General features: G+C 63.4%; 1 protein-coding gene across 2 annotated transcripts; it reads right to left on the bottom strand.

Annotated features, from left to right (window-relative positions):
• Positions 1-327: 327 nt before the first annotated feature.
• On the bottom strand, positions 328-14,978 carry MXD4 (MAX dimerization protein 4). Of its 2 annotated transcripts, XM_043573162.1 has the most exons (6): positions 14,788-14,978; positions 14,585-14,684; positions 10,948-10,977; positions 5,085-5,199; positions 3,965-4,127; positions 328-3,706 (listed from the first exon to the last, which is right to left on the bottom strand). In XM_043573162.1, the coding sequence occupies exons 1-6, from the start codon at positions 14,849-14,851 to the stop codon at positions 3,549-3,551; spliced, it is 630 nt and encodes a 209-aa protein (XP_043429097.1). In that variant the 5' UTR covers positions 14,852-14,978; the 3' UTR covers positions 328-3,548. The 2 variants fall into 2 exon arrangements, with proteins under 2 accessions (XP_043429097.1, XP_043429098.1); XM_043573163.1 differs by lacking the exon at positions 10,948-10,977 and having other exon boundaries at positions 14,788-14,963.
• Positions 14,979-15,095: the final 117 nt, after the last annotated feature.

Raw genomic sequence — 15,095 nt, 5'->3', positions numbered from 1 at the left:
AAATCTGAATGCCAGCAGTAAGAGCACCTGGTTGGCCGATGGTGTGTGTGTGTGTGTGTGTGTGTGTGTGTCCGCTTGGGGGAGGGGAAGGGGGTCCACCTTCATTCAGCTGCAGGTGTGACTGTCCAGGGAGGCAGCTGTGAGAGTGGAGTCTCAGTGGTGGCCAGTTGCAGTGGGGAAGGATCATGGTCTGTCGGGACTCCCTGAAAACAAGCTGTGGGCAGGGCAGCGAAGGCTGCCAAGGTCACCAGTGGGCTTGGGCTCCCTAAGGAGGCCGAGAGGAGAGGAGACAAATATGGTGATGGAAAGAACTGGAAGCCACAGGGGTGAGGTATAAAAATCTGTATTTATATTACAAAGACAGAATGGTACAGCACAGTCCCTCCCGGTGAACAGGCTGGTGGGTGGCCCAATTCTCTCCAGTGAGGATCTTGTAACACGCTATCCTGGCCAGTGCCAGGCCCCCCGGGAAGCCCCAGACTCTGGCACAGAACCTGCCCTAGATGTGGCCCGGGGTCAGAGTTCTGTGTGCCCAGCTATGGGGAGGGGTCCCCAGGTTAGCTGATCCAGAGAGGCAGGGGGTGGGAGAGTGGGGGAGGCCTGCCTCGCTCAGCAGATGGGGATTGTCTGGGGCAGACAGGAGGGCACGGGTCCTCAGGGCCGTAGTTGGGCACACAGCCCCATCAGCCCAAGAGAGCTGGCTCGGGCCCCGGGCCTCCCAGACCCAAAATGCAAAGGTGGACCCAGAGCTCCAAGGAAGAGAAGCCTTCTTGCAGTCTTCCCAGCCAGCTGGGCCCGCACTGGGCAGTAGTGGCCTGGTGTACAGGGGCCACCTCCCAGTGAGGGTGGGGACCCAAACATGAGCCTGGGACTCCAGGATCCTGGCCACCCAGTGCCACAATGGCCCACAGAGGTGTGGGAGGGCACACGGATAGAGTGCAGGCACCCCTGCAACCCTGTTCTGGTCCCATCTGCTTCTATAGACTCAACAGTGCTCAGTTATCGACGTGGCCTCAGCAGGGCCCCCTCTGGGTCTCTGTGGCCACCAGCAACAGCTAACCTGTGCAAAAGGCCAGAGGGAGGAGAGAATGGATGTGTAACTCCTAGCACCACACCCTGGCCCCGAGGACCACCCCCAACGTGTCTGCTGGTGGCAGGGAGGGGCCTCTGGGAGCACAGGCCCCTAGGTGGCCAGTGAGGTCAACTCCCTGGCCCAGGCAGGAACCACAGCCTGAGAAGCCACAGGCTGAGCTGCCAGAAGGCCAGCTGAGGGAGGGCCACAGTTGGTCACCTGGAGATGACCCTGCTGGCTGGGGTACTAGGGGAGCTGGTACTTTGTGAATTCTGAACACAGACCGCCCCAGGGGTCTGGACTTGTGCCTCCCACAGCAGGATCTTCAACTCGCGCACTCCTGCCTCGGAGCACGCCAGATGCTCACAAGAAGCTCTCTGTGGACGTGCTCGGGCAGACAGGAGCCACCCTAGGCACTCTAGACCCCCAGTGACACTGGAAGGAGACAGGATAGAACAGGTTCCCTCGCAACCACCAGCAAGATGTCTGGACAGTCTCCCCAGTCCCTGCGCTGTCTCCCATGAGCCTGCTCTCCACTCGCCATCCTGAGCCTCTGCAGGACAGGTTCTATGCCAGAGCCGTTTCCAGGAACCCCTTTCTGCCTCAGTAGGCTACTCACCCTGGCGCGTCTACCAGCGTGACCGAAAATAAACACCAGCTTCCCCGCCCCCCTCCCCCCCAGTCTGGAAATTGGTTACAACGCACCAGAGAGGGAAGCAGACACTGCGGCGGGGTGGCCCCACAGCACACCACCCAAATATTGCTGTGTGGACAAGGGCTTCGGGAACAAAAGGCCAGGAGAAGCCTCCTAAGGCCCCGACCTGGCTACCCAGGGTGAAGGGCTGTCCTCATCAGCTGCCTATTTCTGAAATCTGGGGCCTTCACCCCAGGCCAGGGGAGCAGGGATGGTTCAAGCTGGGTACAGCTGAGAACCTATTTCTCTGGTTAGCCGGCTCTTCACCAGGCCCCGGGCACAGCGATACTGGGGTGCTGGGTCACCAGGGGGCCAGGTGACAGAAAGCTGCGCACCATCAACCCCCACCCCCCCCACCCCCCCCCACCCCCGACCTGGCCCGGCAGGAAGCCAGCCGAGGCTGCTGGGAGGGGCTGCTGCCTGGGGAGGAAGCTAGGAGGGCACGTGCTGGGCAGGCCAGGGGCGCCCCTTGAGCCACAAGGGAGATGCTGGTGGTGGTGGGCGGGGCGGGGCCAGACACGGGACACAAGGCACACTTGGACGAAGGTGACATACAAGACGAGTCCCTGAGACACTGGGTCACTCCCACCCCTCAGCAAACAAGGACACAGCAACGGCTAGGAAAATAGAGTACAAAAATCTCGTACAGGAAATTGAGGCGGCACACGCTGATGTCACTTGGCGGGGAGTCTTTAGAGCTTTTTTCTCTTTTAAAAATGTTTCTCTTTTGTTTTTGGGAAAAAGCCTCTTTCCTGGGAGCCCTGTTCTGGGCTGCTGGGCAGTGCAGCAATTTTTTTTTTTTTTTTTTTTTTTTTTTTTTGCTTTTTTTCTTTCAAAGGTAGATGAGAAAGCCTCCTGAGGCCTCAGTGGCTTCAGCCTGCCGTCCCCAGCGCACTCCAGCCCCGGCCAAGAGGAGAAGCCCTCTGCCCAGTGCAAACAGGGCCAGTGAGCCGGGGGGAGGGGGGAGGGGGAGCCAGGCACAGGCCAGGGACCAGAACTTGCCCAGATGACCCTTGAAGGCCTACCTCCCCATGATGTGTATCCTCTGGGTCCAGTGACGATGTGTGTCTGCATGTGTGTGTGTGTGTGTGTGTGTGTGTGTGTGTGTGTGTATGCGCGTGTGGGCGTGTGTGCCTAGGCATGTGCGTGTGTACATCTGAGGGACCTAATAGAGCAGAAGCTTGGAAGGGGGGGCCTGGCCTGCCCCCAGGAGCCCAGCGCTCGCTCGACACCTGTGGGGTGCAAAGGCCCCTCTCCGCCCACTTGCCCCAGGGTGCTCACCCGAGTCCCGCCCTTCATGGGTCCCTCCATCCAGGCCTCAGGAGCCTACGTGGACTGACACACAGATGGACAGACGGACGGAGAGCCACGCCTTCCTTCCTTCCTCGGTCCACTCCTTCCTTTCTCCTGGGATCCAGGGTTGGGGTCTGAGCTCCCCGCAGTGGTCATTAAGCCCCTCACACGGTGCCCGCCGGGATTTGCAGCAATGATATTTAATACTTCTGGAATGATTAGGAATCTGAGAACAGACCGTGGGCGGCTACGCTGGGCTCCGGGATGTGGGAGCTGGGCCCCGCCTCCCTGCAGGGGTCCCTGCCCAGCTGGGAGGGGTGGGCAGCACAGTGGGCCCTGACCGGCAGGCGGCAGAGGCGGGCAGCCCAGGCGGCAGCTGGAGCTTCCAGAATGGCACAGCAGCGGGCCCGCGGAGAGGCTTTCGAGGACTGGAGGGCTGGCACGCTTGGCCGGGCAGGCAGGCGGGCCAAGGAGCTGAGGGCGCTGGGCCTACGAGAGGCCGGGGCGGCCAGGCCGCCGGCAGGGGGGCCCGTAGCCCCCGTCGCTGCAGCCGCCCCTCTGCAGGCTGTAGTGGCCCTCCACGTCACTGCTGCTGCCAACACTGTCCAGCTCACCAGGGCCAAACTCCATGCCCTCTACGTCCACTTCTGGGGAGAACAGAGACGGCAGGATCAGAAACCGAGGTGCCGGCCGGGGGCCCCCTTCAGAGTTAGGGCCGATCTCCACCCTTCATGGAGGACGCAGAGGCTCTGGGGGCGGGGCGTGGGGGAGGGATGGGGCTCCCGGCCTCTGTGCCTCTCCCTCCACATGGCACCACTTCCGCTACCACACTCGGAGCGCTCGGACAGCGCCGGGGACACACAGCGGCCATCGTCCCCACCCAGGGGCCGCTCCCACACCCCCACCTTGCTCCGAGTCGTCGGTGGAGACAGCGGAGCCTGTGCTGTCTGTGCGCACGCGCTCCAGGCTCTGCACCGACAGCTGCTCCAGGCGCCGCTTTAGGAAGCGGTGTTCCCGCTGCAGCTGCTCCTTGATGCTCAGCGCCCGGCGGTCCTGCTCCTCCAGTTTCTGGGGGCGGGGGGGGGGGGGGTGGCGAGGGGAGCTGTGAGCTGCGGGGATGGGGGGACCGGGGACCATCCCCTACCAGGAACTGGGGTGCAGGGGCGGGTTCTCATCCCGCACCCCCCCCACCCCGGCCAGGGGCCACAGGGTGCCCAGTGCCCATGGGGCCCAAAGTCCCGATGAGCCCCCTCCTCACCCCTCCAGGCCCGTTCTCTGTGTGTGCTGACTGGCTCCAGACGACCCACAGCCACTAGACACCTTGGCCGAGCCAAGTCACGCGTGGGCCCTGGGCTAGCACCACCTCCTGGAGGACAGCCGCCCTCAGCGGTCTTGCCCCCGCTGTCCCCCATACTCCTGACATCCGCTCACCCCCTGCCTGCCCTCTTCCCTCTCCATACCTTCCCTGCTGGAGCTGTTGCTGCTCTGTGAGGCCCCAGGGCACTGACTCTACCTCTTTCAAAGCTCCAGCCCCCCTGCCTGTGCTGGCCTGGGAGCTTTGAGGATCTCTTGAGGACACTGAGACCCACCCTGGTTTGCCCAAGTGTCCCAAGATCCCCCCCCCCCAAACCAGCAGGTCTGTCTCGAGGCCTTGGGGGCCTACCCCAGGAGACCAACCCCACCTTCTACCCAGAACCTCCCAACCCCTGGGCTGCCGGCTTCCTATCCTGCCCTTCCTGGCCCCACGTCTCCGTCTAGCCGCTGCCCCTTCACAGCCCAGGGCCCCCGAGGACCACACCTCCCCCAGCCTGGCATGGCTACCTCCTACCCACCCCCCACCTCCCAATAAAACCCAGCACGTGCCTGTGACCACCTCAACCTTCAGCATCCCCCGTGGCCAAGCACCGCCCACCTACCACCAGAGACCCCCAGGGGTCCCCTCAGGCCCCCTGGTCACTCCCCCAGGGTGCACGGGACGGGATGGGGTCAGACCAGGGGCAGCAGCGGGGGCACCGTCCTACTTACCTTGATGTGCATCTTGGCACGCTTCAGGAGGCTCAGCGTGGTGTGGCGGGTGCTGTCAGGGCCCAGGGGCACCAGCTGCTTGAGCTGCTCCAGATAGAGCCTGAGCTTGGCTCGTCTGAAAGAGGAGAGACAGAACCGTCAGGCCAGAGTGGCACAGCCGACGGGGACAATGGCAATGGCAGCAGAGAGGCCTGGGAGGTCTGAGGGCACAAGAGGCAGCCAGCCAGGCTCCCGCACGGACCTGCTGAGGGTCCAGGGCTCCCCTCCCAGCCTGGCTGGCAGCTTCCCCGGAGCAGCCAGGCACCTGCCTTCTGGATGCCCCAACAGAGGAGGAGAGCCTATGGCCAGGGCCCGTGCAGCCAGCCCACCACGGCCCTCAGGGCCTCAGAAAGCCACCGCCAGGCACCGCCTTCAGAGCCCCGGCTCACCCTGCTGTCACCATCCTCCACAGTGGGTCCAGGAGGTCAGGGGACGACCGGGGACAGCAGGGTTAGGGTCCTGGTCAGACTGCTCCCAGAGGTCCAAGGGGGCCCGAGACAAGATTGGCATTCCACCTTGCCAAGTTCAGGGTGGTCTCTGGTCACGTCACCACAGAAACACGAGTCTATTGGGGTCATGGAGGGCTGAGGACCAGACCCTCCACCCCAAATTTGGTTTCCCTTAGAAGAAACAGCTTCATTCCAGATTTCGTCCCTGTGTTCAGGCAGATGAAGGCAGAGTTTCACAAAACTGTACTCCTAAGAGCCAGTGGCACTCTTGACATAGGGGTCTCAGGTTGGGGGCGGGGGCAGGGGCGGGGCGGTTGGCCTGGATCCACCCCTGCAGAAACGCGGCCTTCCTGGCTCATCTCATCTGGGGAGGGCAGGCTGGCAGAGACTAAGGTGACTACAGTGCATCCTAAAGGACGCTGTGGCCACCGCGATGGCCTGGGGCCACTGCCCCATCCACGTGACGGCCCCTCCTCAGTACGTGCAGGGCGCCAGAGCCCCAACACGCTGTCCAGCCGCGATGCTCTGCTGGGGCTCCGCTCTGAAAGGAGGACCCTTGAGGGCGAGGGGTAGGAGTTCTTTGTGAGACAGCCTGTCGCCCGACTGCCCAATCACCACAGCCAGCACACGCCCCTTCCCTCAAAGTGCCAACCGTGGCCGTCTCTTATTTTCACCTCTATCCCCTATGTGCCACAGCCTTGCTTGGCCTTAGAGAGCCCGGGAGGAGAGTGGGCAGTGATGGCCACTTCTGAGGGGCATCCAAGGCCTGGGGAGAGAGGGGGCAGCTGGGTGCAGGGCAGGACCCCCTCTGTAGAACAGCAACTAACAGCCCCGCCCTGTAGGAGGAAGGCTGGCCGTACATGGACCCCCTGGCCCTACGTCTGCCACCCCTGTCCACACAGCACCCCCACTGAGAGGGCACCTCCCCACCCCACACCCCAGCACCTAGGGTGGGCCAGGCGGGCCTGAGTTAGGAAGAACTTCCAGGACACAGGACTGACGCCGTGCTCTGCCACGAGGCCACACGGGGCCAGGACCTGAGCAGCCCAGGCACCAGGGACCTACGTACGGAGCAGCCCACGCTCTGCCTGGAGGCCGGAGGACCTTCAGAGATAAGTGCCCACCTCCCTGCAGACACAGGGCTGGGGAAGGGGGCATGCATGACCCCCTGGAGTCCGGGAACCTCCGCTCCCTCACCTCCAGGTGGGTGGAGCATCCCCTCTGCCCTGCTGAAAACGGGGCCAGGAACACAGGGGCAGGCTGCACATCACACTCTGTGCTCAAGGAGGGGTCGGCAATGAGAGCGTCACCCTCTCCCCCGGGGGCCCTCCTGTCCTGCCATCCGCGCTAAGTTCACAAGTGGGGTCCCCTTGTCCACCTACTCTAGAGCAAATGGCAATTCTTACAATCTGCTGCTTAATTACATAAGCAGCACGTGATCTTCGTGCAAAATCAGAAACTGCCGATCAGCAGAAAAGTAGCCCAGATTCCACCACCCAGAGACAACCATACCATCCTCTCAGTGTGCTCTACATTCCTGCGTCACAAACGCTCAGTGACAACATCAGCGTACGGAACCACGTGTGTGACAGGTCACCCAGTATTGTTTAAAAAAATAAAACAGCAGACGCACACAAGAGACTCAACAGGACACAATGAAGAGCAGGAGGCATGCGTCTCCAGGTGATGCGGTTGGCAACGTTTATTTCTTTGGCTTTACGGTTTGTGTTTTTTAGTTATTTGTTTTTATATTTTCCAAGTTTTCTACGCTAAAAAAAAAAAACAAAAAAAACACCACATATTACTTTTACAATCAGAAAGAGACATTTGTACAAGAAAGAAAAAACACAGCCGAAAGACGAACAACAGTGGAAAAGTATCTGTGATACACATAAAAGACAAATGGTTAGTATCCGTGACATTTTGAGCTCATACACATCAAAAACAAAGAGAGGAGTATCTTAATGTGGAAAACGGGCAAAGGACGCAAACAGGCAAGTTGCAGAGCACAGACTGCTAAGCTAGCACAAAACCGAGTCGGTCTCCCAGCACTCTAGGAACTGAGGACCAAGCAGGGCGGGCAGGCGGGCGGGCGGGCGTCTGGGCCAGACTGGAAAGGACCGGCCGGCTCTCAGGCGGCGCACAGGCCCATCTGCGCTTTGTTCAGGGAGAGCGAACAGGGACGGCAGCGCTGAGGGCCGCTGCGGCGACCCAAACCCTTGACCAGCACCTGCACTTGTAGGATCCGGGTCCCACCGGACTGCCCCCCACGGATGCAAAGATGCACGGTTACCGACGCTCGCTGTGGCCCGGCCTGCGTCAACCAGAGGGCCGCCCCTAACAGTGCAGGCAGCACGCGTGCCCGTGCGGGCGCTGGGACCAGGAGGCGGAGGGGAACGCACGACACAGGTGGACACTCACGTGGTGTCCGGTGAAAGGTCAGGTTAGAAAGAGCAGATGACAAGGTCCCATTCTTATCCAAGTTAGTATCCGTGCGGAGGAGGAGGGAGCAGGTGCGGCCTCCCAGCCGCCTGGGATGGCTGACTCTGAGGGGGGAGCCGGGGAGGCCCACCGGCGTCTGCGAGGAACGTGGACGGACTGCTTTAGAAATCCCAAAGCAGAGGCTTCTCAAGAGACAAGGAGAGCCCGCTGGACCACAGCCGTGCAACGTTTACCACTGGACAGCGCGCCCACCCAGCTCCAGAGGAGCGCTGGGCCAGGAGGGCAGCCTCGGCGGGGTGGGAACCAGCGCCGGCTGTGGGGCCCGGGCAGGAACCCCATGCCCCACCCCTGTGGGGAGCGGGCTGCCCCATGACCTCTCTGGAGCCGGAAGGGGTGCCGGGGCCCTGCAGCCCTCCTCTGGGGCTGCCACAGCGCCGCAGGCCCTCTGCCAGTGCCCCGTGGCTGTCCCCGGCATTCCTGGGAGCTTTGAAAATTCACCACTTCCTGAAGGAACCCTGTGTGGATTCTGGGGCCAGAACCCGCCTCTGGGAATCACTGCAGTCTGTTAACAGCAGCTCCGTCTCTGGCAGCCGGCCACGGCCTGGCTCTTGACCCAGGACTTGCCCGCTTGCCACCACAAGACCCTGCTCCTCAGAGGAAGACCCAGGGCTCCCATGCCGCATCCCCCGGCACCCGAGGGGCAGGGGCCCAGCTCCGCAGGGCCACGCTCTAGGCCACCCCAGGCCCGGCAGTCCGAGAAGAGGCAGCATGGAGAGGCACCAAACTGTGGCTCCCTCAGTAGGTGTGACGAGAAGCAAGGGTGCCCCATTCTCCCCTCATGTGCTCCCGCACCTTCCAGTTGTGGGGTTTCTAGAGACGGTGAGCCACTGTGTCAGGCAGACATGGCATGGCAGCCCCTGCAGAGGGCCCCCCACCCCTCCACACAAAACCTAAATCCTGGAGCTGAGCTGTTGGGGGGGGGGGGGGTCATCCTGCCAAGAAACATCTGACTTCCACGACCCCCAGGCCTGGGGTCAGGAGCAGAACACTAGAGCAGCGTTCCACAAGAGAAGAAGGGAGGACGGGGAAGGAACGGGCAGGGCAGGCCTCAGCTTGACCGGGCTGGCTCGGAGAACACGCCGGGGGATGCCCCACAGGCCCAACGTAGGCACACCTCCAGGGAGGGCAACGTGCGGAGCCGGTGACCCAGCCAGCTGCTCCGTTCCTGCCCGTGGCCAGCAGCCAGGAGCATCCAGCATCGGCACAGGTACAGCTGTGACCCGGGGCCTGACCAGGTCCCAAGCTCCAAGACTGTGGGCCCCTCATGGTCAGCCAGGAACACACGCCCCGCATCGGGATGGGGGAGTGTACACGGACCTCAGGCCACCTGTCTGTCCTGCTTCGGTGTCTGGACAGAGCCCCCCAAGGCCCAGCCTAGGGGCACGCTTTGGGAGAAGGTGACTGAGGCCAAGGCCAAGGCCAAGGCCAAGGGGCAGTTGTAGGGGTCAAGGCTAGCAACGTGTCCCCCTCCATAGGCAGCCATGCCCTTGCCACCCATACTCCCTTCGTGTCATCCCCTCTGTCTGAACTGAGGGGCTGTTTTTCCAGACACCACCCCCAGGAAGCCTTTTCTAGAGCATCCCCACATGCCTGTCCAGGCTCCTGGGTCCCAGTGAGGCTGGCCGTGTCTTCCAGCCTGGGAGGAACCCCAGGGCCCCCACACCTGCCCCACCTCCACGGTCTCTTGGGAACCCCTCAATCACACAGGACCAGTCCAGGAAGTACGGTTCCTCCAAAGAACACAGCATCCTGTCCCCACCCAGCGCCCACCCAGCCGAGGGCTGGATCCCAGGGGAGAGGAAGCTGGCGCTGCTGTGGGCGTCCCCGGAGGGGGAGGGGGGCACAGAAAACTGGCTATGCTCCAAGCTTTCCCAGGGCAGGCTGGAGTTTTTTACCTTGTACACTACCCACTACCCTTGTACACCCCCACTACCGCCCAATACTGACCCAAGAAGGAAGGAAAGAACTGGCCCATTTCACAGATGGGAGCGAAGGTCAGGAAGAAGCTACCACAAGGCATCCCAGGACCCACCCACAGCTGCACCACCCTGCTAAGACCAGCTGCAAGGCCACCTGTCGGCAGGGCCTAGCCTGCCTGTGTCTCGTCCCTTCGTCAGAGAAGGTGCAGGGTCGTGGAGCCCCCGAGGGCACGACAAGGCCTGTAGCACCCAGGCTAGGGGCACCTGGGAGGGCTCTGGGGCCGACCTGGGCCGGCTGTACTGCCCCTTCCCCACTTCTCACCCCAAGCCCTCCCACTCCTCGGAGAACCCAGAGCAGACTGGGCCCTGCAGCTGGCAGGTGGGTGTCCCGGGATCCAGCCTGGGCCCGGAGCTTTCCCTCAGGCCCACATGGCCAGAGCCCGGCTGCCCTTCCCACTGCCCCCAGATAAGACCAGTGGGAGCTCCTTGGAAGGCACACCCCACAGTGCAAGGGACCCTAAACTAAGGAACCCCAGACTGAGAGGGCTGAACCCTCCTGGCTGGAGGCCAGTGTCCTGAGAGCTCAAAAGCTGCTCCCAAAGGCAGCAAATGCCCCAAATTAGATGGATCTTCTCCTCCAGGGAGCTGGCCCTGACTGCCACATAGCACAGGGGGCCTGTCCCTAGCCGCTCACCCCCACCTGAGCTCTCATGAGCAGGGCACAGGCCCCGGTCTCTGCCTGCTGGCATGGGAGTGCCTGAGACCGGAGCCTGACTCCTCCTTCAAGACTGACCCTTCCCAAGCAAGGGCACGGCCTGGCAGTGCAGGTGGCCACACCCAGGGCACAGCAGGTGGATGCGGGTGCGGCCACAGCATCCCTTCAGCAGAAGGATAGGTAGGACATGTCAGGTGGCCAACGTGGGGCCTGGGGGGGAGGGACAGGGGATCACTTACCTGTGCTTTTCTAGTTCATTGTGTGAGGACCTGTTTAGAGAGACAGAAAGACAGAGCTCACTCTGCTGACCACCAAAGCACAAGAATGACAGCTCTACTCAGGGACTCAGGAACCTGCAAGATGGTGGCAGGGAGGGTGTGGGTCCCAGGACGGCTCGGGATGGGGAGTGCTGGGCAGGTGAGCACTTCTGACCAAAGGCTGGGGGAACCTCACACTGAGTGACAAGGACAGGAGACACAGAAGTGCAGTCATGTCCAGGGGTGTCTAGGACTGCCTGACTTACTTAGTGAGACATGTGAGGACTCTTGCCAGCAGGAAGGTCCAGGACCCCTTCCAGAAGGTTCTACGACTGACCCACCCTGTGTTCCCAAGGTCTACCAGGCACTAAGCCACCAGCCTTCTCCACCCCACACTCCCGGAGGCCAGCAGTGTCTCTGGAGCCACAGGAGCTGTCACAGGGACCCAGCTGCAGGTGAGCACAGAGGCCAGGACTTCAGGACGCAGGGTGGTGCTGTCCTGACAACCCCAGCCATACATAGCAACATCCTCACCGTGTTGGGCTCTCCCACCTGCAAGATCACAGCTCGCACCAGCAGGGACATCGAGGGACAGAGCAGACCCAGCCCAAGAGCCCTCAGCCCAGGGCTCTGATACCTGGATGCTTCCTGGCCCAGTGGGCAGGAGGGACACTGAAGCTGGCCCTTCTGCTTCCCTCTGGGGCCACGGTCTTGGCCTCTCTGGGAACAGTGGCCCCATCTGCTGCTCAAGCCTTGCCCATCTGGCCCATTCAGACAGGGGTACAGAGTCCTAAGCACTCCAGTGGGCAGTGCCACCACATCTGCCCTGCAGAGCAGCAACGCAGCAGGGCCAACCTCCCCGTTCTAGATCATTCTCCCAGTCCAGGCGGGGACCCCACGGACAGCCAGGACTCCGAGGCCTGCCAGGCTCCCTCCCATGTGAGCAGAGGGCTCCGGCCACCTCGGGGCACACCCAGATTGGATGCTGTGTCCCCCACCCCTCACTCCTTCCTGGAGCTTCTGCTGACCTCTGCCTGCCTGCCCTCACTCTCCCGCTCCAGGAACTCTGGATTAGGTGTCTCCCGTCCCCACCCCAGGAGCTGGAGTGCCTGCCCAGCCTTCGTGCCTCTGCTATCCACCATGGTTCATGGCCCCATCAGAGCCAACTGGGGCCTCCCCTCTGCAGCTTGAGGAGAGCCTCCAGACCTGGGTTCTGGGGGGCTCAAGGGCCTGCTGGTCACAAGGGTTGGGCAAGGAGCTTTGGAACCCCTGTCAGGACTGGCCAGGACCAGGAGGGAGCAGAGCTGTCAGGCTCCTCGAGGCCTGAACAACAGCCCGCCAGCGTGGGTCTGCCCACGTGTGCAGGATAGAAGGGTCAGGGAGTGTCCTTCAGTGTAGAGCAACCGGCCTGGCCACCCCCTCACAGTCTGGGCTGGACCCCCTCCTGGAGAGAGAGGAACACTCCTTGGCTAGCCGGCAGTAGGGAGAGAGGCCCAGAGCCCCGCCTGGGGCTCCTCCCAGACACCTGTGCTAGCCTCCTGGGGGGTTTGTAACATGGGTCCAGGAATGCCCTGTCTGACGCATGCTTCGTACTGGGGCTAGGGGTGGGGGTGGACCCACGGCTGGAGCTCTACTAAGCACATTCCTGGCATCACCGGTTCACACCCCACATCAACGCCTCCAGGTAGATACTCCTCTACCCATGTCCTTGTAAGACCTGAGCCCCAGCAGGCTGGCTCTAGGCCTCTCTTGCTGAACCATTGTTCCCAGGAGCCCTTCCTGGAGCTCTGGCAATTGTGAGGCCTCCCCACACATGTCACCCTCCTGCCCCACTATTCACCCCTCACCCCGGGCCCAGCCGTGCCCATCCTTTTCCCTCATCTTGGTGGGACACAGAAGCCTTGCAGGCTGGGACTGCCCTGCCAAGTCAGGGTCCCGAACCCTCTGGGCCCTGCTCTGCCTTGGGCCCTGGTCTGGGTTGGCTGAGGCCCAGCTGGGCCAGGACAGCCTGGAGGGACCATCACTGTGAGCCGTAGGGGCCTGAGACACTGGGAGCGGCAGGCTCTGCCCAGAGGAGCAGCAGGGAGGTGCAACGCAGCCCAGTAGACCTCTCATTCCCTTCCCAGTGAGCTCAAGATCTCCATCCTGCAGAATGTAGAAGGCCAGGACCCCACTGCAGAACGGGAGTCCCAGAGAGGGGACAGGGGGCCAGGCACGTAATTCAACTGGTCTATGCCTCAGTTTCCTCAGCCTTAAAATGGGGATAAAAATAACACCTCCTTCATGGGTTGGGTGAATATTAGCACCTACGCGAACCACTCCGTGCATAAGGGGCCCTCTTCAGAGAATCTTAGAGAGAATTCTGGTGATCGCTTTTGGGTACCCCATGGGAGTCCAAGGTCACGTCACGGAGTTCTCCAGGGGTGCCATGGCACTGGGGGCAATGAGAGCCAACAGCACGGGCCTGGCTAGCTCCCTGAGGAGGCCTGAGGCAGTGGTGCCCCCCCCCCTTCACGTATCCCTTCCCAAACTGCCCTCAGCAGGGGACCAGGGGCTGGGACTCAGAGGCTCGTCCAGCCAGGGCAGATGGAGACTCCCCCGATTCCTTGCCAGGCCCGGGGCGCCAGGACGTCACAGGAGATGGGTCCCTGTGCCAGCCTTTCTGTTTCCCAAGAACAGGCAGGCCACAGGAATGAGCCGCACCCTCTGCCAAGGGGCCCCGAAGCCCCCTGCAAGAGCAGCTCCCAGCGTGGTGACATGGTCCAGAGCCAAAGTGGGCCCCCAGACAGTGCCAGGTGTGCTGTGGTCCTCATGGCAGCGGGGAGAGGGGAACCCCGTGGGAGCCCTAGCTCAGGGTCCCCATGCCCCTGCAGGGATGTGTACCCCGGCTTTGCGCTTCACAGCCTGGGAACGAGGCCAGGGGAGGGGGTGGGGATCGCTGGCACCCGGAGGGCTGCTGCACGGCGGCCCGCACCTCTTCCAGCTCCCCTTAAAAAAGGCCTCCTGTCCCAAAGAAAGGAACCCTACGCTTGTCGCTGCACTTTCACTTGTGTCAGGAGAGGGGCAGGAGCGGTGGGACGGGTGGGGGCCCAGGCAAGGCTTCGGGGCGCCCTCTTTGTCCAGGCCCCTGGGGGTAGGGGTCCTCAGCCCAGCCGCAGGAGAGGTGCGGCCCACCCACCCGCGGCAAGCAGAGGTCAGGGCGAGCGGTCCCACGCTGCTCTGCACCGAGCCTCAGTTTCCCTGGACTCACGGGGGCACCGGCCAGCGCCCAATGACAACTTTTTTCCTGCCCGGAAAAGTCCAGAACAACTTGGGAGCGGGGAGCGGCTGCGGGAGGAGACCCCGAGCGGCTGGCGCTGTACGCGTGGCACTGTTTACGCGAGAGGCCGAGGAGGCGCGGCCCGCGGGAAGATGGCGACGGCGCGGGCGGGGCCGGCCGGGCGGGGCTGCGGCCGCGGCCCCGGCGCGCCTCCTCCTCCAGGCTGGCCGCCGGGGCGCGCGGCCGCGGCCGGGCTGCGGACCGGGGGTCGGGGCCGCGGGAGGGCGCTCGGCGGGGTGGGGCGACCCCGGGCGCCGGGCCGGGCGGGGGGCGGCCGCGCGGGGGCTGGGGGGGCGGTACCTGTTGTTCGGGGCCTTGCGCACCAGGCCGGCCGCCTTTGTCTTCTTCCTGGCGAAGTCGCCGTCGAAGGGCAGCACCGAGGCGTAGCCGTGCTCGGCCTCTGCGGACAGACGGCGCGGTCAGCGGGCCCCCGCCCCGGCCCCGGCCCCGCCGCCGCCGCCCGCCCGCCCGCGGCCCGACGCACAAAGGGGCGCGGGCGCTACCTCGGTCCCTGCGCTCCAGGTACTCGGCCGCCTCCAGCAGGATCAGCAGGGAATTTAGCTCCATCCTCCTGCCCGCCCGCGCGCTCCGGGACGGCGGCGGCCGCTGCCCGGCCCTCTCCGGCCGGCTCCGCTAGCCGCCCGCCCCGCGCGCCCGGCGGCCCCACTTCCCCGACTCCCGCGGACTCCCAGCGCGCTCGGCCGCCACCCTCCGCCTCGGGCCCTCAAATTGACACATAAGGCGAGCGGCGGCCGACGCAGCCAATGGGGGCCGGCGCTCCGGGCCCGGGGGCGGGCGCTAGGCCGGGCCG

Source organism: Prionailurus bengalensis, chromosome B1 (genome assembly GCF_016509475.1).
Source record: "Prionailurus bengalensis isolate Pbe53 chromosome B1, Fcat_Pben_1.1_paternal_pri, whole genome shotgun sequence".
Taxonomy (NCBI): Eukaryota; Metazoa; Chordata; class Mammalia; order Carnivora; family Felidae; genus Prionailurus; species Prionailurus bengalensis.
Note: the sequence above shows the minus strand (reverse complement) of the source record. Positions and strands in the feature narration are given on the sequence as shown.

Coding starts and splice junctions, on each gene's coding strand:
- MXD4 (XM_043573162.1), bottom strand. CDS start 14,851: ATGGAGCTAAATTCCCTGCTGATCCTGCTGGAGGCGGCCGAGTACCTG. Junction 14,685..14,787: donor CCTGGAGCGCAGGGACCGAG/GTAGCGCCCGCG, acceptor GTCTGTCCGCAG/AGGCCGAGCACGGCTACGCC. Junction 4,128..5,084: donor GTGCCAAGATGCACATCAAG/GTAAGTAGGACG, acceptor CCCCGCCCCCAG/AAACTGGAGGAGCAGGACCG.